The 22,240-nt window shown below is 47.3% G+C and overlaps 1 protein-coding gene across 3 annotated transcripts in view; it reads right to left on the bottom strand.

Annotated features, from left to right (window-relative positions):
- Nucleotides 1-22,240, bottom strand: part of KAT14 (lysine acetyltransferase 14) — a 532,685-nt gene that overhangs the window by 37,224 nt on the left and 473,221 nt on the right. For all 3 annotated transcript variants that reach the window (XM_078648952.1, XM_078648953.1, XM_078648951.1), the window contains one exon: nucleotides 9,691-9,881. In XM_078648952.1, the coding sequence (XP_078505078.1) occupies nucleotides 9,691-9,881 (191 nt within the window). The remainder of the gene's footprint in view (nucleotides 1-9,690; nucleotides 9,882-22,240) is intronic.

Below are 22,240 nucleotides of genomic sequence, written 5' to 3'. Positions count from 1 at the left end.
AATGTCACTGCCGTAGACAACACTGTTTTCCAGTCAGACTTGAGGGGCCCAATTTGCAACTAATTCCCCGAGAACAAGGGAATGGCTTCTTCTTTCCTTGCGGAGTGGGAGGCATTCAAATTGGTCATCCGGAGGGTGCTGCATTGCTAAAATGGTTGAGATCCGAGCCCAGTTACATACTGAGATCAAACGGCAAGAAGACCTCTAAAAAGAACTGGAGCTGCAAAGTACTAACAACCCCCCACCGTCTGCACTTAGAAAGAGAAAAACTCCTAATGTTGATAGAACCGCTCTGGATCCATGTCTATTGAGCCAATATTGTTGGAATGCATTACTTGCGCGACAAGACAGTTAAGAATAGTGACATGGCTGGCTAACCCTGCTAAACAAACCTCCCAGATCCTCCATTTTCACAAAGCAAACAATGGTTTGCCATGGGATTTTCTCAGCATATTATGCTCAACTTTAAGGGACGAAGCTTACCCAGCCCATACATGACTATATCCTTGCAGCTGAGACACAGAGACTCTGTGGCAGTGGTGACCTCCCTGGGAGGGGAAGAATCAGTCCAGGAGGTATGGGGCACTTCAAGGCACGGGCCAGGGGCAGAGTCCCTGGCACCGATGGCCTACTTATCTAATTTTATTTAACTATGTATATGCCCTTGCCCTTATCCTGACCAAATTATTTAACGAGGGCAGGGTCTCCTGCTGTCTCTCTGCAACGTTAAAAGAGGCTCTGCTTGTTCCCCTCCTTAAGAAGGATAAAGCCGGTGACAGAGTGACTTCCCACAGGCCCCTTTCCATTTTAAATGTAGACTTTGAAATACTGAGCAAAGTCTTCGTGAATATATTGCTTTCCCATGAAGGTGACCTCATCCACGAAGATCAATCACATTTTATGCCTATCTGCAACACCGTGGCCAATATCCGTTAAATGATACATGCAATGCATGCATCACTGGAACAGCATTCACAAGCTTTAGTAATCGAAGTGGATATCGAGCAAGCTTTTGAATCTTATGCAGGGATTACCTATATGCTACCATGGCCAGTATGGAGTTGGGCAGTAGATTCCTTGGGTGGCCACGTTTGCTATACACGAATCCAGTGACTTGTGTGAAGACTGGTACTGTTCTTTTTACACTGTGAGCAATTGGAAGGGGGACTCGTCAGGGTTGCCCCATCTCACCACTACTTTTTACCTTGGCAATGAATCTCCTTGCCCGTAAGCTTCACGTCGGCCACAATTGTGTGTGTTACGGACAGCCTTTTTATGTTACCTTCTAAACGGATGATCTTCTCTTGTGTATGTGGGATGAGTGCTCTGACATGGTGGGGACTATCAGTGCATCGGCAAATCTGGTCACTCTTCAGGCCTTCGAGTTAACTGAGAAATCCAACGTTTTCCCATTGTATGTCCCGCCCACACTGCTCCCTCACCTATAGGCCTAGCTCTCTGTTGGGAACTGGTCACATTCTGATACCTTGGAATTAATGTATATCACACCGAAACTGAGTTACTAAAGGGTGACATAAGAGTTACTCTTTTCTCTTGATGCCAATCTGTACGATTTTGGCTGTCCCTCTCCCTGTACATGCTGGAAGGGTTGCTTCATCAAGGATAATATTTCTTCCCTGACTCCTTTATTATTTAGATGCCCTCCCAATTCTCCTCCCCAAATCCCTTTTCAATGAGATAGACACTCCTTTGATCTAACTCATTTCAGGAACGGAGCACAGCCAGATCGCCCTGAAAGCGTTACCAGATATGGCGCTTTATTACCTTGCAGCACAGTTGAAATGGGTAGCCTACTAGAGAGACAGAGTGGAGCGACCAAGTGATCGCGATTTGCCCCATGCGTACCACCCTTTCGTCCTTATTTCTCACACCGTGACCACAGCACCGCGAAGGAGCTGAAGGTCTCCTACTCTTATCCCTCTGGTATAAATGGATACGGGCACTACAGCGCACTGGGACAAAGCTTCCACATACTAAAGTCCTTCCCTTGACAGCCCTACTTCACCTCCTGCACCCCAGAGGCTGGACTAGATTACATGACTGGGAGCCGAGGGGCATGGCAGCTCTGGGAGACTGGTTGTTGAATGGGCAATTACAGAGCTTCCCTGATCTAATGGATGATTTTGCCCTTTCCTCACATTACTATTTACTCTATGGCGCAGTGGTGGTCGCTAATCATCTGGCATGGGGCGGGGAGGGACTAGAACCCCCTCAACATAGTTGCCTTAAAACTGTCTGCACCACGACTGGCCAGGTGTGAGCGATCACTCTCCTCTATAGGTCTCTGCTCTCTCAAATCAGGGGTGACAGTTCCCGCCAACGGATATGGGCCTGGAACAAACAGACGAGAACTGGTCTAATGTTCTGAGTAATACACCTCGCACCTACCGCAACATCTGTTTTAAGTGGATTCAATACTGCTATCTCCATATGGTGTACTTAACCCCCAAGTGCATCCATAGGATGTTTCCGGGGAACAGGCGGCTTGCACAAGATGCCAACTAGGCGGGGAGGACTTTTCTCATATGCTATGGGACTGCCCGACCCTCACACTTAATTAGGATAAGGTGCTACGCATCATCAATGTTGCCAGAAGCTGAAATTTAAATAAAACCTTGGCTGTCTGTTTACTAGGACTGTTACCCAACCCAAGAGCATTACCTCCAAATTTGTTGACCTAGATCTCGTTCTGGCCCACAGACACCTATCCATGCTTTAGAAGTCCCATACGGGTATCTCAACACAGGGGTGGAGGATAAGTTTCCACGCTTCCAAAAGGAGGTTGATTATGATGTTCCCGATATGGATACTGCTGAGGTGGTGGTATTCCCAGGTCGTCCTCACACAGAGCATGGGGTCGGGTCAGTTACGCTTCTCATTGCTCATTGTGACCTACAGGTAACTGCTGCTTACAGTTCACCAGCTCCTGCCCCATTCACACAGCACAATGATTCCCGGCAGCCCCTTCTGGCATACAAGATTGCCGCACCACTGCCAAGTAAGGCTGCAGCCCTTACAGCATGGAAGTCCTTAACACGGCAGCCTCTTCTGGCATAAGGGATTGCCACTAGTGTGTCTCACACGCTACAGCTCTGATCCCAAGTCAGACTTTTCCACAGCAGCACCAGGTGACTCATGGGGTCACAACAATGGTTCCGCACAGGCTTCAGTCCTTACCACACAGCAATCATTTTACACGACTATCTTCCCGGCAGCCCTCTCCTGGCATACGGAGGACAAATATATGACGTTAGACCGCAGACAAAAATCCCGCATACCATCATACCGCAAATATAATACCGCAAGTACTATTAGTCTGCAAAATAAGAGAACGAAAACTTTTAAAACGAATATGCCTTTAGCACGCATGCCATTACAACAAAAAGGCATGCATGTTAAAGGTATACTCATTATAAAAGTTCTAAAGGTAAGTAAGAGTACCCTACCCTACCCTACACTACACTCTAATGTAGTACCCATGCACCACCCACCCTTGACACACAGTCCTTTTCCAACATTTAAACTACCCAACACGACCCCCAACACTACTATAAAGCACTTTACTTCCCTAAACAAACACTACAACACTACCTTAATACACTACCCCCAGCATGACCCTACACAAACACTACAATACTACCCTAAACCACTACACCCCAGCATGACCCTACACTACACAAACACTACAACACAACCCTAAACCCTAAAACACTACACCCCAGCATGACCCTACACTACACAAACACTACAACACTACCCTAAACCCTAAAATGCTACCCCCAGCATGACCCTACACTACACAAACACTACAACACTACCCTAAACCCTAAAACACTACCCCAGCATAACCCTACACTACAACACTACCCTGAACCATAAAACACTACCCCCAGCATGACCCTACACTTCGCAAAGTTCAAGTTCAAGTTCATGCATTTATAAAGCGCACTACTCACCCAGAGGGTCTCAAGGCGCTGGAGGGAGGGGTTTACTTTTTATCGAATAGCCATGTTTTCAGTTCTTTTCTGAAGGAGATGTGATTCTGAGTAAGGCGGAGGTGGGTGGGGAGTGAGTTCCAGGTCTTGGCAGCCAGGAAGGAGAAGGATCTGCCACCCATGGTGGTTTTTCGGATGCGCGGGACTGCGGCGAGGGCTTGATTGGATGATCTTAGTTGGCGGGTGGGATAGTAGAAGGACAGTCGGGTGTTGAGGCATTCGGGTCCTAGATTATAAAGGGCCTTGTGTGCGTGGGTAAGAAGGCGGAAAGTAATTCTTTTGTTGACGGGAAGCCAGTGGAGGTTTTTTAAGTGACCGGTGATGTGCTCTTGGCGCGGGATGTCTAATATGAGTCTCGCTGATGCGTTTTGGATGCGCTGGAGCTTTTTCTGCAATTTTGTTGTAATTCCGGCGTAGAGTGTGTTGCCATAGTCCAGTCGACTCGTGACCAGTGCATGGGTGACAGTCTTTCTTGTTTCGAGGGGGATCCAGCGGAAGATCTTTTTGAGAATGCGAAGGACGTTGAAGCAGGAGGACGATACGGCGTTGACTTGTCTGGACATTGAGAGGGAGGAGTCTAGAATGAAGCCAAGGTTACGTGCATGGTCTGTGGGTGTGGGCGCAGATCCCAAAGCGGAAGGCCACCAGGAGTCGTCCCAAGCTGAGGGGGAGGATCCTAGGATGAGCACCTCCGTTTTGTCTGAGTTGAGTTTTAAGCGGCTCTGTTCGCAAACACTACCCTAAACCCTAAAACACTACTCCCAGCATGACCCTACACTACGCACACTACAACACTACCCTAAACCCTAAAACACTACCCCCAGCATGACCCTACACTACGCAAACATTACAACACTACCCTAAACCTTAAAACACTACCCCCAGCATGACCCTACACTACGCAAACACTACACTACCCTAAACCCTAAAACACTACCCCCAGCATGACCCTACACTACGCAAACACTACAACACTACCCTAAACCCTAAAACACTACCCCCAGCATGACCCTACACTAAACAACCACCACAACTCTACACTACACTAACACAATACTACACTACACAAAATTAACCCAAACCCACGTACCTCTCTCGTCATCGTGGTTTTCACAACGCAAATGCATTTACCATACATGCCTTTAAAACGTAATTCGTTGTAAAGGCATGCGTGATAAATGCACATGCGTTTTGAAAAAATGCGGGATGATGGTATGCGGACTGAAAAACCTTGCGGATAAATGGTATGCGGACTGAAAGTCAGCGGGAAAAAAATGCGGGATAAAGGATAATTACCACGGAGGACGCCAACTCAGTCCTGCACATGGGCAATGACCCGATCAGTGCAGCAGTCATCTCCTCACACCAGGAGCCTTTTCGACAGGGCTCCTCACTGGACGTGCCCACTCCAACGCTCTCCTCTTCCTCCCATGGCACATTGGTACTGGCAAGCAGTTAGGGGCCAGTGCTTCAGAGCAGGTGGTCTTTGTTTCCGTGGGTAATGTCCCCTCACCCAGCAGGGAGACTTGCAGTCCTTGGCCCCCAATCCTGGTCACAGGTGGACGTCTCCAAGCGCTTCCCCTCCTCACACAGCCCATCTAGCTGCTTGTCAGATGACAATTTCGGGGACTCCACCTCCCTTTCTTACAGTCCATATCCAGAGACCAAATGTAATTTAGGGTCTGGGTCTTTGAAGTTTTATGTTGGGGTTCTGCTTCTTTTGAGGTACATACTTATCCTCTTCCTCTTGATAAGCCATCTGTATCAACAGGAAACACTCCAAAGCATAACAGTTCCACAACACAGGCCATGTCCATGATTAGAGTTCATGATTGGCTATGAGCCCGTGATATGGGCATCAAAGGTTTAATCTTGGGCTCCCAGCCCCACACTTTGATTCCCTTATCAGCCCCATCCCCTTCCTGAAATGTGTGCAAGCCTCCCTTGTGATCTCTCACTGAATCAAAGAGCACTCTCTGAAGTGTACAGGGGGTCTTGTTCTCCCTCCTTCTGTCTGTCTGATCCAACTCACAGGAGTGCAGAAATACACAAATCTGTCTTGGGGATTCCTCCACCTCCTTGTGTCTTCACCAGGCAGGCCTGTGCCTCCCAACATGTAGCCCATGGTCCTTCATATTATGTACCATTAACGGTACACTTGCACTTAGTGTATGCACACAGCACACACAATGTACTCACCACACATGCACTGCAAAGCACTACATCTTTCATGTATTGTACTTCCTACAGGTACACATACACAAAGTATATGCACCCACTGCACAGCACTGCTGTATCCCTGTATTGCACCCTTCCCAGGAACACATACAACTAGTGCAGTGTTGCCACTCATGCAGTGCATGGCACTTCACATTCAAATGATGAAGGCCAAGGGTGAGTTAAGCACACAGCAGCAAACTTTAAAAAGTGAGTGAGCCTGTAGGCCTCACTCCAGTGACACAGGTTAGAAAGGACCTGATCACTACCCGGTATGCTGCCGCCATCATGCTCGAGCCGCTCAACTCCTGGTGAAGGCAGTAATCTTCCACCACTACGAGGGTAGGTAGCCCTTTGGGCATCCCCTCTTGGTCCTACAACACTGCATGCCACGAGACAGGCTTAAGTCATGGTACACACGCATGACCTGTGTTCACCTATGACAACAAAAAATCAGCATTAGGGATCCAGACAGCAGTACAGCTGGGCAATCAGGGCAGGGCTAAATCTCCATTACCATGAGGACTTTTCCATCCCAATAAGGAGAATGTAGAAAATAGAGTAGGGCTCTTTCCAGGGATTCTCTCACACTTGTGTGGCAGAAATTCTGAGCTATTGTGGCCTCTGGAGGGAGTGAGCTGGTGCATTCTCCTGATTGACCAATGTTTGCTTTTCAATTACGTGAATGAGCTACTAAAAAAACACTGTTCTAAGGGTTGGACCCATTTTTGCAATGTTCATTGCTGTTTTAAACTACCAAGCCAGCTGACGAAATAAAAATGTTACTTGTGTAGGAGGTCAATATCACATGGACAACCAGGAGCACAAACTGCGGACTAAAGGGGGATCTCGCTTTCTGGAATGGCACTGAACTCACTCAAAATCAATGGCAATACTCTTGGAGTTTGAGGCATCCCCATAATATAGAAGCTTCCCTCCACTGAGTCACATTTCCAGCATGTAGATGTCAGACATCTCCCCATTCTTGTTGGATTTACCCTATCAAGGTATGTCCTGTGAAAACCTTGAACTGGATCAAGCGTAACCTTGCCCTGATAGCTACTTCCAGGGGCGTCTCCCCATTCAATGTCTTCAAGGGCGCCCAAGTCTCTCTTTTACCGATGCTGGATGACCTTATAGTTATCAGACATATTGCTGAAAAGAGTCTTATAAGTGGAGAATATTGCGCCTTTGCCCAATTCACTTAAGAGGATGCAACTCTCAAGTGGACCGCACTCAGGGATCTCTGCCTCATCTAATGTTTCCACCTGTAATGCGTGTCAGAGTTGTGTGCATTTGTACATCGGTGAGTATGAGAACTCATACTCCTCCATCATGTGGTCAAAAATCTTCACAGTCCCCTCCTCTAGGACATCTCTGACTCTGGAGATAACAATGCAATCTCAACATGCATATCCTTTTAACTTACTTACTTTCTTGAGCATGGCCCCCTCCCAAAGGGGTGCATCTACGGTGACCCTTCATTTCCATCCCAGGCAGGGAGGTAGTCACTTTTACCGAGGCCACCTGAGTAGTTTTGGTGGCCAAAGGAGGGCACTGCTGACACTTTCCCCATAAAGATAATGCATCCAGGTGAGTGTCACTATAGCACTTCTATCAAACCACAACACTGGATCATCAGCATGTGCATAAAACAAATAATTCACGTGTCCATTTAGGCTTCCCAGTAGCAAGCATGCAGGAGCAATAGGGCTAGCCCACCATTATATCTGGATGTACACTGGGTATTTCATGGTACTCTTGGTGCAGCTCTGTCCCACACAGCGGGTGTTGATGCCACCTGACATCCACCTGGAAGTCCACCAGCAGTCCCCCAGGTATTTAAATCGGTCACTAATAGATTTGATAGGGTTAACCATTTCACCCTCCAGCTCCCTAGGGACAATTATTTACAAAAAAACAGACTTTCCAAAATTTACTTCGTATATGGAATGCAAACCACACTCTTCAAATAACATGAAGATGAGTGGCAGTACCACAATCAAATTCACCCATACAAGAGGACATCGAGGACGGATATTCTGTCCTGGCTCTGGGTTGCCTCCACAACACCCCCCTCACTCCCCTCACTGCACCCAAAACTGACCTGGTGAACACTTGCTCTCATCCAGCACACGTGGGGCTCCATGCATAGGGCAAATAGCAATAAAGAGAGTGGGTACTCCTGCCAGGTACCCCACCCCAATGGGAAAGATGAGGACAGCACCCCATTTACCCTCACCGCTGCAGTCGGTTCTTGGGACAGGAGTGCCACCTAACTACGGAAATGCAGGACAAAGCCGAAACGCTGCAGCATCATGAAGAGATGTGGCAAGTTATTGAGTCAAATCTTTTTTTAGCTTCAACTGAGAGTATCGCCACAGGACCCCCGGAATTTCTTGTTTTACTTTACCCAATTAAAAAGCCGTCTCAGGTTCTGCCAAGAGAAGCAATAAAGAGAGTGGGTACTCCTGCCAGGTACCCCACCCCAATGGGAAGGATGAGGACAGCACCCCATTTACCCTCACTGCTGCAGTCGGTTCTTGGGACAGGAGCGCCACCTAACTACGGAAATGCAGGACAAAGCCGAAACGCTGCAGCATCATGAAGAGATGTGGCAAGTTATTGAGTCAAATCTTTTTTTAGCATCAACTGAGAGTATAGCCAGAGGACACCGGGAATTTCTTGTTTTACTTTACCCAATTAAAAAGGCGTCTCAGGTTCTGCCAAGAGGAACAAATAGGCATTAACCTTGTTTGGTCCATATGTACCAGGGAGATTACTACTCTAATCTTTGCTTACGCATAGCAGCAAGTAGTTTCATATATACATTCAACAACAAGATTGGCACATATGCTTCATAATCTGATCTTACCTTCGTTGTGTATTACCGTTATCATTGCATGTCTTAGATCCGGTGGCAGTTAATGTTGATTCTATTTGTTGGCTTGGTTCCACTGAGAGGGATCTCTAAAACTGAGTTCATCTATGATGTTAGATTACAGCTATATAGGACTCAATGTTAACCATTATGTACCAGAATACCAATTACTTGACATTTTTTCAGGGACTTCTATCCCTTCACTTAGCAACATGTATGCTTCTAGTTGGCCATGGATGATGGGGTGTTGTAAAGGCACCTTAGTCTTAAAACTGCTTCCCATTTCATAAAGATCCAGCAGTTATACCAAAAGAATCCCAGATACTGTTTTGTCAGACTCCATTTTTCCTACACTTTAGTAATGCTTACTGAAGTAAGTGTGATGACCGTGAAACGTCCTCTTTAATTCAGCCTAACATAACTGTCATTGCTGGTGTTAGTTCACAAGGGAAACTAACCCAACACTAACCCAAAGTGTGGATGGTTCACAACAAACATTTGCATAAACAAATACAAGTCTACAACAACTGGGTAAAAAGGATTTGTATTTAAACGAATACAGACTATTTTGATTACCTGAATGAGATGGTATATCATGAATGTCGCAATTCCTGCCCTTCGCCACTCCGGATGCACAAAGAGAAATGAAATGTATGCCTCATTGTACTTCACATCAGGAACCATGAAGCCAAATGCAACAATTAACTTCTTGTATAGGACTACAACACTAAAGTCAGGATACTGCAAGCATTCAGATAAATCAATTCCTAAACACATAGACAAGAAATGGGAATAAAAGTAACACAGTTTAATAAACAGAGCAGGTGCCTCTAACTAAAATAATTTTACTTCTTATTCATCAACTTCATTCAGTTTGCAGGGATTAGAGAACAAGAAGATACAATTGCATTGTAATGTAAGATTTGTTGGCTATACACATCCTCTCAACTTAAACTTAATTCTAGCAGACAATAGGGTATCTTCTTGAAATAACATTTCCTTAACAAATGTATGGATTATTTACTTGTAATCTTGATTACTCCAAGTTCAGTTCTTCCTCTTCAGAGTACTAACCACCTGAGGTTGAGACTTTGACCAAGATACAGGCAGTTTTATTGTCCGCAAGCTACACAAGCTTTTTACATATGGTTAACATGTACTCCAATGCCTTAAAAACAGAAGGACATATTAGCATAATATACAGATAAAATAATATTGTAATCCCATGCACGTGAAGGAAAGCCATAAAAGATGGCAATACCTTTATGAGACCTCCTGAGGGCAGTTCACAATCTGAGGGTCAGGACGGTAAACTCAAGGTGTTTCTTTTCCACTGTCAAGTGCAGGAACCTTAAGAGGATGGATTCTATTACAGGACCGGAGGCTTCGGATTATGCTTCTCTATTCTTTACTGCAAAAAGACAGAAGCCAATAAAAACACACAATTAGTTTACATTAACTACATTGCCCATGATGCTTTCTCATAAGCCACGCCTCCACAGCCCATAAGAGCCGGCTGCACAGTCCCATAATCCTCTTTCTTTGCTGCTCACAGCAAGAGTTAAGTGCACCTTATCCTTCCTATGATAAACGCTTTGTTTTATGGCCTTAACGATTGTTGGATTTTATCGGCTTATGCGCGATTACGTTATGTGATAATTGCTTTCCTTTTAGAGCAGGAGATTTTACTCACGATACCTGTTTAGTGCTCCATTGCCATTCGCTTGCGCGCGATTCCATTCACAGTCGCATGTGATTAGAGCGGTCACTGACCTTACATTCTGCCATTTATCCGTTTTTTCTCATTATTGAGCCTTTTTCCTTCGGCGGATTTTCCCCATTGTGGCGCTTATTGCGCTGGCGTTTGGGCTTCCCTCATCGCCCTCTCACACCGCATACGCTGAGTGGCTCTCTGCCAACGTGCGCCTCTCAAGCGCGAGCATTTAGGCTCCCATTGGGCTCTTTTTGGGCGCGCGTTGGGCTGCACACGCAGGTTCCGATTTCAAATACATTTCTAGCACGCACTTCACCGGAGAAACCGCTTCTGCTGCAGAATCGCCTAATTGGCTGCAATAATCATTGCCAGATCCGAGTGAGCACACGCTCCTTATATTTTTCTGTTTCTATTTGGCTTTAGGTCTCTGACCTTTTCATTACAGCTTTGCTGAGGGGTTTAAACTCTACTGAGTGTCTCTATTTGTTTTCAAGTGTGCAAGTGGGCTGACCCCCCCGTACTCCTCCTAGTGAATATCTATATACTATTGGACCCTACCTTTTTTGGGCCATGGAAGATTGGGTTTGCTACCCTAATGAGGATGACGAGGATGTTTATGACGGGCAGACTGAGACTGTCATGGAGGATCACCTGGTTGAGGCTCTGGACACCTCTGTCTAATCGTCAGTTAACAAAGCCATTGAGAACACGGTTCCTCAGACCGTTCATCAAGCATTGGCAGCTGCACTAAGACCTATTAAAAGGCAGCTGGAGAGCTTTGCGAAGCACCATGGTTTCGGCAAGGAGATGCCAAAAGTGAGACCTGAAGCTTCGGCTTCTGATCAGTGCACAGATGCAGGGGGGCAATGGCCATATTCGCAAGCCCTGTCTACACTGCCTAACAGTGAGGCGGGAGAACACTCTTATGCAGGTGGCAAGGCAAAGAGCAAACAAAGGGTACACGTAGACACTGACACCACCTCTACTGGCACGGACACTGACACGTCTGAGGAGGAAGCTCCTCCGCAGAAAAGAGCGAAAAAATCTGCTCCGTCGATTTCGGGGGTTCCCAATAAACTGTTCACTTTTGATCCCAGTGACATCATGCATCCCTGGTCCTCGGACTGGACTCCACCCCCTGAAGTTTCGGACTACCTACATGAAAATCTTAGGAAAAGTTTCTCAAAATAAGTGCGTAATCGACTTCGGTTGGCATGCCCTAGCCCAGACATACCCGACAAAGTCGCGGAGACCCCTGAAATAGATGTGAGCCTTCTCACTTTTCTAAAGAAGTTTTCTAGAGACCCGAAGAGGCGCATAGACCACGCTTGGCGCGGATGTCAAGATAAACTACTGGACATCGTGGGTCCTTTGGCGAAAATACTGGAGATGGCCCTTGTGGCCAAGGATGATTCTATCCCAGTTGACCCCGACATCCTTGCGGGCTGGGCCCAACGGGCAATCTGCCTCCTGGGTAATGTCAATTGCACGCTTTCGGCTGAAAGGCGCAAGTCGCTCCTAATGAGAATGGATACCAACCTCACCAAACTCGCTAACGCTGAACCCGGGCCCTTGGCCGACAGCAATCTCTTTGGAGACCGATTTTTTAAAGACGTGTCTAAATATGTCGGGACTTTTACGTCTCTTGACAAGGCGCAGTCCGGAATCAAAAGAGTGTTCCAGCAAGGTGTTTTTAACAGGGCCGGATGAGGCAGGGGCCGCTCGTCAGATCGTTTCTTCAACCAAGGTTCCCAAAGAGGTGACTTTGGTTGCGGCAGAGGAGAATGGGATTCAACTCGTGGAGGCACTTTCTACCCCTCTCGTCGCAGGTTCAATCGACGTCGTTTCCAGAGCGGTGGCAATAGAGTAAGCTTCCAAGCCCAACATTCTTCAGGTGAGTGTAGTGGACCAATCTCTTCTACCTTTGGGGGGGGTCGCACACAGCATTTTCTTCAGAACTGGCAGAAAATGACTCAGGACGCATGGGTGTTACAGTCAATCACGGGTTTTCATTTAGAGTTCTATTCCCAACCGTTTCAACACGAGTTTCCCACACAACTCCTTTTTTCTCTACAAGAATGCAGTTTTATAGACAAAGAAATCACAGACTTGCTGCAAAAACACGCAAGAGCTCCATGCAAAGCGGAACCTCACGGTATTTGCAGCAACATTTTTCTAGTACAGAAGAAGGGAGGTGGACACAGGCTTGTTCTGAACCGGAGGGATTTCAACCAGTTTCTTACAATCACTTCAAGATGGAAGGGATCCATCTATTAGCGGACCTGTTGCAGGAAGGGGATTGGCTAGTCAGCTTAGACCTCAAAGACGCTTATCTCTCCATCCCTGTCTTTCCTCCTCACCGGCGCTTCCTACAGTTCCGGTGGAACGATCAGTGGTACGAATATTTGGCCCTTCCTTTTGGGCTCTCATCAGCTCCCTGGTGCTTCACCAAGGTGATGAAGCCGGTTGTGGCACACCTACGGGAACGAGGTGTGCGGTTAATCATTTATTTGGACGACATTTTGCTTATGGCTCAGAATCCCGATCTCCTACTACAACACCTGCAGCTCACAACGGCGTTGCTGCAGAGCTTGGGGTTTGTAATCAATCATCCCAAATCAGTTCTTTCCCCGACGCGGACAATAGACTTCCTCGGTTTTACGATTGACTCGCAGGCAGCACAGTTATGTCTTCCCAAGACAAAGTTGAAGGACCTCAAGAGGGGGATACTAGCATTACTCAACAAACAGATGGTCTCGCTCAGAGCCATTGCCAGGTTAGTGGGAATATTGGCCTCCTCGATTCAGGCCATATTTCCAGGCCCTCTTCATTACAGGGCCCTGCAACGGTTGAAAATACAACATCTTCAGAAGGGTTTGTCCTGCACGGATTCTATTCCATTGACTCAGGAAGTGAGGACCGAACTTCAATGGTGGCTGGGCCATGTGGATGCGTGGAACGGCACGGCGATTTTTGGATCGCAGCCAGAGCTAGTTATCGAGTCCGACAGCAGCCGCTGCGGCTGAGGAGCGCGTTGCGGAGACATCTCCACAGGGGGAAGATGGTCCCCCCAAGAGATGTCATTACACATCAATTGCCTGTAACTCCTTGCGGGTTCATTTGCAATTCGGACACTATCCCCGATGCAGACATCTTGCTGCATCCTACTCCACATGGACAATGTGTCGGCGGTAAGGTATATCAACAAGTTGGGATGCACGAGGTCGTCGCTTCTTGTCGAGATAGCCAAGGATTTTTGGCATTATTGCCTCAATCATCAGATCTCAGTGATTGCGGAGTACATCCCGGGCCAGTCCAATCAAGTGACAAACTGAAATTCCAGACATCTCCGGGATTACAGCGACTGGAAGTTGCTCCCCAGGGAATTTCAGTGGCTTCAGAGCATTTGGGGCCCGTTTCAAATAGACTTGTTCGCCTCCAGGGTCACTTGTCAGATTCCTCAGTTCTTCAGCGGGAGGCCAGATCCGATGGCAATGGCGACCGATGCATTCCTTCAGGATTGGTTGGGCGCGCTTCAGTATGCCTTTCCCCCATTCCTCCTGATCCCCAGGGTGATGACACAGGTAATCAAGCAACGTGCGGAGGTAGTCTTAGTGACACCGTGGTGGACGTCTCAACCTTGGTTCCCAGTATTGCTAGAGTGAAGTTGCGACCTTCCCAGGATGCACCCCAGCTCGACCTAGTTACTCCTGGGCCCTCTCAAGGAACAACATCCAATGATTCTGGCGGGACGCCTCACGCTGATGGCATGGAGGCTTTCCGGCAACAGTGGCACATGCCAGCAGTTTCAGACAAGGCTTCTGAATTCATCAAACAGGCTTGGGCTCCCTCAACCCGGAAATGTTACTCCTCGGCCTGGAAAAACTGGGTGGATTGGTGCCTGGAACGGCATCTGGATCCTGTGGGGGCAGAGTTACCCCAAGTGTTAAATTTTCTCTCGGATAAAGCTTCGGAGGGCCTTGTTTATCGCTCGGTTAATAATTTCTGATCGGCCGTTTCAGCGGGTCATGGCCTGGTTGACGGGAAACCGGTTGGCATGGATCCGGTGGTAAACAAGCTTCTTAAAGGCATACGAGTCGCCAACCCGCCTAAACCCAAGTATACGGGGTTGTGGGATGTATCCTTAGTCACTTCCTTATTCAATTGCTGTCCTGCTAATAATCTCCTTTCTAGGAAAAAATTATCAGCCAAACTGGCTATGCTGGTATGCCTTTCGGCGTGTAGGCGTTCCTCGGATGTAAGAGCTCTCGACATTACAGGTAGAGTATTCACTCCGGAGGGAGTTTCTTTTACTATTACTGGACGCACTAAGACTCTTTCACGTCATATTGACTACAATGCTTTTCCTGCCAATGCTAAATTATATGTGGTGCAATGTTTAAAAGTTTACGAGGAGAGTACAAGTTCGCTGAGGCCTCAGGGTTGTTCTTAGCTATTAATTGCCTTGCAGAAACATTTTAAGCCAGTGGCGGCAGCCACTTTTGCCAGATGGCTTAGATATATCATGCAAGAAGCAGGTATTGACCTCCAAAGATTTGGAGCGCGTTCTGTTAGGGGCGCTATGGCCTCCAAATCATATATGTTGGGTTCTAACATTCAAGATATCATGCGTTGTGCTGATTGGTCTTCCAAATCAACTTTCAAAACGTTTTATTACAAGCCTGTGGGAGATATTACATCAGTGTTTTTTGGCAAGCGTTAAACTAGCATAATCCGAAGCCTCCGGTCCTGTAATAGAATCAAAAATTTGCTAGCATTCGCGCCAAGAATTTTCAATTCTATTAAGGACACGGAGGCGAGGATTATCCCACACGGCTTTATCAGATTGTACTAAAGCTTACCCGCCCATGAATAATGTTATGACATGGTTTTGTTATACAGTGGTTACGGGTTCTTCATTTCCCTTTGTTTCAGGCTCGGATAAGAAATCTGATTAGAGGATGGACGCTCTCAAGGGTTTATGTTCTGAGGATTCCTGGTTTTCTTCCATGTTGGAGGATGTAATGGACCTGTTCACGTTATTCTTGGACTTTTGTTCCCTGCAAAGCAAGAGGATTATGGGACTGTGCAGCCGGCTCTTATGGGCTGTGGAGGCGTGGCTTATGAGAAAGCATCATGGGCAATGTAGTTAATGTAAACTAATTGTGTGTTTTTATTGGCTGCTGTGATTTTGCAGTAAAGAATAGAGAAGCATAATCCTCGCTTCCGTGTCCTTAATAAAATTGAAAATTCTTGGTGCGAATGCTAGCAAATTTTTGATTCACTGCCACAAGAAGATAACTGTCCAGTAGTTTATAGTGGCAAAAAAGGCTTTGTGACTGATGAAGGGCATCTGCACCACCTCTCCTTTCTCCAAAATGGCCGTAATGCCCAACAGGAGAATGGTGTGTTTCGCCCCTGCTGCTGGCCAAGAAGCCTGACTGAACCAAGGCTATGAGGGGTGATAACCTTGTTTACCACTGGCAGAACGCACTTGTCAAAGACTAGGATGTCTGACCCCTGAACTGCTGCAAACATTTGTTGTCCTCCAGTTTGTTTCAACCAGTCATTCACCCGAGGCCAGGAAAGAAAGGCAGGAAATTATGAATTTATGGGCAGCATCCAACTTCCAAGGCCACTTTGAATGGCAGAAGGGCATGACGGCTCCAGGAGTAGTAGCTGCAGCACAGAAACCACGAAATGTGTTGTGAGAAAGAAAGCAAACCATTAACTTTGTAGGCCTATGAATAACCGGACTGTAGTCCAGCCGACTATAGAGCACCTGGAAATCTTTCATTTATTTTATTTATTTAGTGTGTTTTATAAAGCGTGCAGATGCCCCAACGGGGTGTGCCGGCACTGCTGTGCGATCTTAAGCTGAGTTAGATGATTGTTGGAAAGAGAGTTAGCAGAACAGGAAAGTTTTTAAGGCTTTCCGAAAGGGGAGTTCCGGATGGAGGTTGGTAGCTTGTTCCAGAGGGCAGAAGCACAAACTTGAAAAGTTTTTCCGCCAGAGCGGGTTTTTTTTTTTTTAATCGGGGAGTAGTGAGCAGGTTTTTTGAAGAAGAGCGAAGGAGCCTAGTATTACTGTAGGGGGAGAGGCAGGTGGAAAGATAGGCAGAACCCATACCCCTCATAGCACGATGGGCCAGCACTAATGCTTTAAATTCTGCCCTTTTTTGTATGGGCAGCCAGTGTAGTCTACGGCGGTGGGGCGAGATGTGCTCACGTAGGGGAATGCCACCAACCAGCCGTACCGCGGCGTTCTGGACTGTCTGGAGTCGATGGCATAGACCTACAGACAGTCCGGTGTATAAGCCATTGTCGTAGTCCAGGTGCGAGGTGATCAGCGCCTGGACTATAGTCTTCCTGGTGTTGTTAGGTAAGAAATTGATGAACTTTTTCACCTTCCTTATTTTGGCATAGCATGCTGCCGAGACCGTATGTACTTGTTGTTGAAATGACAAATTGGAATCCCATCTGACCCCTAGATTTTTCACCGATTCTTTAGGCTGGGGGGGGGGGGGCACACAAGTCAAGAGGCCACCAGATATTGGGATCCAATGGGGAAGGCTGGTGAAAGAATAGTACCTCAGTTTTCCCCGCGTTAAGCCGGAGGAAATTATTGTCCATCCACTGGGCAATGGTGCGTAGGCAATTTTTTAATGGTTCAAAGGTGGATTCTGTGGTGCTATTGAACGAAAATAGAAGTTGAATATCATCTGCATAGGAAGTGGCCTTGATTCCAGTTTAAGCGATGATTTCAGCAAGGGGTGAAAAATAAACATTAAATAGGAGGGGACTCAGTGAGGAGCCCTGGGGAACTCCCCACCGAAGCATGCGACTGTCCGAGGTGTAGGGGGGAGTGAATACTGCCTGTGTCCGGTTGGACAGAAAGGATGTAATCCATTTTAAGGCCGTACCCTGGATACCTTTAGATTGGAGGCGGTCAAGGAGGAGGGGGTGGGAGACGGTGTTGAATGCTGCCGACAAGTCGAGCAACACCAACAATTCATTAGAGACTGATAAGCATGTTCAGCTTACTTTGCTGTCTGGAAAGAAAAAACAGATGCAGCATCTGCCATTTAAGGGCAGTCTCCATCTTCTTGCCAACAGGATAAGAGGAGAAGCAATCCTCGGTGGACAAAGATGACATGGTTGCATGTTTGCACTGAACAGCTCAGTCAAACCCCTCTAAGGAATAGGAAAGGGCTAAGAAGTGATGGAAGCGTGAATATCAATCTCCATCGATTCCTGAGCCAAAAAACACACAATAGCTTCATGTATGTGCATAGCATCCCCTCCAAAGAGACAGATCAATTGAGCCCAAAAAGTCCTCCTGATCACCAACAGCATCAAAGAGCAGGAACTTCAAGGGCTCTTGAATATTCTGTTCTACTTCTGGTATTTGTGCAGGAAACCCAACTTGCCCCTGTGAGGTTGCTCCTCAGAACGCATTACCCCTCATGATCCACCAAAGGATGTTTGAACTGTTATAGAATTTAGAGGGCAGAAGCTACAGCCCTATCAACAATGAAATATAGCCAAGGAGACAGTCAACTGCTAGGCAGGCTGCTCATGGGAAGCAATAGAAGGCCAAATACGTCTTTGTCTCTCAGAATTCAAGTACCCCTTCATCATACCACCACAGGTACACCACTCGAACAACTGTGGTGATATGGGTATTATCCTGTAAGGATGCTTCTCAGAAACACTGTGATGCAGCTAAATCCTGGGAGATTGCAGGACCCGAAATCCCACATGACAATTCACCCCATGCAATTTCCATGAGTGCAAACATTGCCACCGCTGGAACCCTGGGAGGGGTAGAACCACTAGCCCACTATGTGCTCCCAACCTTAAGCTTCACCAATGTCAAAGCCCCACCCACCGCATGAGCACAAAAGATAAGAGTCATTAGAGTCTTCAAAGGATCAGCTTTGTGTGGCACAACCCAAACTAGAAATGGGAAAGGTAAAATACTAAGACACCACAAGGTAAGAAACAGTGAACACACACAAAGCACAAATGAAATCAGAACTAATCAGAAAACAGGACCAAGTTTGGAGAAATGAGTCACTGAATGGAGAGAGGAAAAAGTAGGTCTTCCTGGTGACATGGTGCAAGTTCTAGTTAACAAAGGTGGCAAGCTATAAGCTGAAACTGAGAAGAAAGATTGCACATGTTAGAAGTAAGAAATTGTAAAATAAACAGTGCATTTCGGGAGGCAATAGCATTGCTCATTTCACTGGTGAGGATTAACCCTCATAAGGATAGTTGTGTGTCAATGAACACATGACGAGGTGGCTAGGCATCATAGTTTCTAACCCAAGTTGTTCATCTTTAGATTAGATTTTCAGGAATAAACATATTTGTTTTCTCGATTGCCCTTCTGCGGCTAGATCTGACTAACTCTTCCATCATAAAGCAAAATGGCATCACTCGACTGAAAGAAATAATCTTAACTCATCCATGAAGAGCTCAAACAAAGAACTGAAAGACCAAACCAACTACCATCTCAAATTTATAAATTGTGAGCAAGTTATCTCACAGAATCAAATTACCAGCTTCAGGACAATGCAATTCTAAGGAGGATCCTTCTCCATAACCACAGGCTTTAGCTTGGTTGTCTAGAACAGAACGAAACTTTGAACAGCATGATACAAATGTTTTGGTGCGAGATCATTTCACTGTTCATCGTCTACTATTCCTTCTAAAGGAAAAGCATTTAAAGATCTCCGCCTGGAATAAGGTTTGCTTCCCCTCAACTATAAATAGAATACAGAGTTGGAGCAAGGGTTGTTTAGGAGGGGATTGAAGGACGGGAATGCACAGTGTTCTTGTCTCCTATTTCTAAATGTAACGCCTAAACAGAGCATGACTGCTTTGTTTCATTTTTTGTTTAACAAAGTTTTTTGTTTGTAGTCCCTTTGTTTAATATGAAAAAGGAGATGTGTGGTGTCTGTAGCAGTCTGGGCCTCGACTGGCCAGTGGAAGTTCCACTGGGTCCAATGTCGATCTTCCATTGGCCAGCTCAGTCCCAAATGGGTTCAGACAACAATCAATACACAGGACCACCCGGCAACATCATGGGGATGACCAGCATCCATGAGCCTGGGGGTGCAAGAGATGTAAGCATAGTCTCTAAGAAACTCAGGATTGAGCTGTTAGAGGCATACTCTTATGAACTGTGCTATAAGGAGACAGCTTGTTAATTGCTTTTCTTAAACAGATTTTATTGATTTTTATGCAGCAATTTCAACATTATGCATATATATTAAGTCATATTGCATTTCAGTCCATCTTACCAGTTATAGCATAGTATACAGTATTTAGCTGCTTGCAATACTAAGAATGATGCATAGTCATGGACATGGACATGCAGTTGGTGACATATCTTCAAACGTTAGATCTGCTTAAACGTTGTCATCTACCATATCAGTACAGCCTGAGTCGGGGATCATGCAAATCTGTTGGTTTGTAACATTAATAAAAGAAAAGGCTCTGTTTGTTTGGCACTCATCTGTTTTCTGCTCTTGCTCGCCCTCGCTTGCCAGCATCACCCGTGAGGAGGAGGAGGAGGAGGAGGAGGAGGAGTCAGCCCCGCGCTGACCCACTCCGCGCACTGTAAAGGTGCAGCACTTCTCCCGTGGAGCGGGACGCTCTGTTTGTTTGCGGCTCATCTGATTTTTTTTTTTTAAACAAATTTGTATTGAGTTTCTGCACACATCATACAATCACGCCTCATATGTATCACTATCCACAGGATGTACATTAAAGCAGCGTCAAGAACAACCCCAAACAGCAAGCCCTGTCCACTGTTACCCACCTCCCTCTCTACCCCCCACCCCCCCTTGTCAGTGTGCCTCTTTCACTCCTTCTACGGCATGTCGTAAACCATTTAGGTGCAGCAGGAGACCTCTTCCACCCAATTCCATTCCCAGTTCTGGGTCCAAATGGAAGTCCAGGTGCTGTCCAGAGCAGTGTATGTTACCCACCCCTCCTAAGATCATACATGCCTCCTGTAATCCGTCGTTGCTCATTGCTGGTCGCACTGTCTAGCGCCCCTCCCCCTCAACCACGGCTCCCTCAGGCGCTGCCCCCACGACCCCCTCCTGGCTCGCCTGTGCGCCGTCCTCTCCACCCTCATCCACCTCCGAAAGTGATTGTAAGTCCGTCACTAGCGCGCTCCACGCCCTGGCCGTATCTAGCGCTTTATCATTAGCTGTGCGCCTAGCTAATTGTAATCTAAGGGACCCTTCACTCATAGCCCATTGCAGAAAGCACCCCCGCCACCTCAGGAAGTTAGGCCCCCCTCTAGACTTCCAATGCAATGTAAGTTCCCTCTTGGCCATAATTAACCCCAAGTCGAAAAATTTGCTGGTAACCTTCGTGGCCGGCGTATGGGGAAACCAGAGCAAGAGGCAAGTCCCCGCGTCCGTGTCGATCTGGCGTCCCGTAACCGCATTCAGGCAGGACAGAACTTCAGTCCAGTAGGTGCCAAGCCCCGTGCACGACCAGAACATGTGCTCAAAGTCAGCATCCTCCGCAGCGCAGCGGGGACATACTGATTGCACTCCACCGAAGATCCGTCGGATTTTGGCCGGCGTCCAGTACGCCCTATGGAAAGTGAAGTACTGAACCAGTTGGAACCTAACATTGCGCGTGCCCTTCCAGGCCCTACGTACAAGCTGAGGCCAGGTCGTCTCCGGTATCAGCCGACCGAGGTCAGCTTCCCAGCGCTCCCGCAGCTAATCCAGGGGGGGGGGGGGAAGAATCAGCTAGCGCCAGTCTTCGGTATAGGCAGGTTATGGCCTTGTATGTGCCGGCTGCCATCACGACGTACTGGCAGCCCAGCGACGTGGGCGGTTCCACCAGCCCCATCCTCCAGTGCTTCCGAATCCCAGTCACCAGAGCTGCATGGAGCAAGAAGTCACCCCTCGGGAGGTCGAAGGCCTCCTGCAGGTCACAGAACGACAGCAGGGTACCATCCCTGAACAAATCCCCTATCATGTGGATCCCGCAGTCCTCCCAGGCGGCCAGTGCCGACCAGTCCCCGCCATGCGGGAGGGCCGTGCACATGCCTAAGGGGATCTCCGGCGCGTATGGAACATTACATCCCACCCGCCTATGGCCACGCAACCAGCACCGGCGAAGGGTGCGCTCCTCAAGAGTCAGCTGCTCCAACCGAAGCCCCTGCTGGAGCACGATGAAGGACAGGACATGGCGGTGCATAATCCGACCCTGCGGGCCGTCCGGACCTCTAAACTCCCGTGCTACTGCTTGTGTAAGCCACTGTAGCTGCGCTGCCAGATGATACCATTCAAAATCCGGCACCGCCAGGCCACCTTTTTCCCGGGACCTAAGAAAGGTATTCAAAGCAACACGTCTCCTGCCAGGGCCCCAAATAAA

Source organism: Lissotriton helveticus, chromosome 6, assembly GCF_964261635.1.
Source record: "Lissotriton helveticus chromosome 6, aLisHel1.1, whole genome shotgun sequence".
NCBI classification, from domain to species: Eukaryota; Metazoa; Chordata; class Amphibia; order Caudata; family Salamandridae; genus Lissotriton; species Lissotriton helveticus.
Note: the sequence above shows the minus strand (reverse complement) of the source record. Positions and strands in the feature narration are given on the sequence as shown.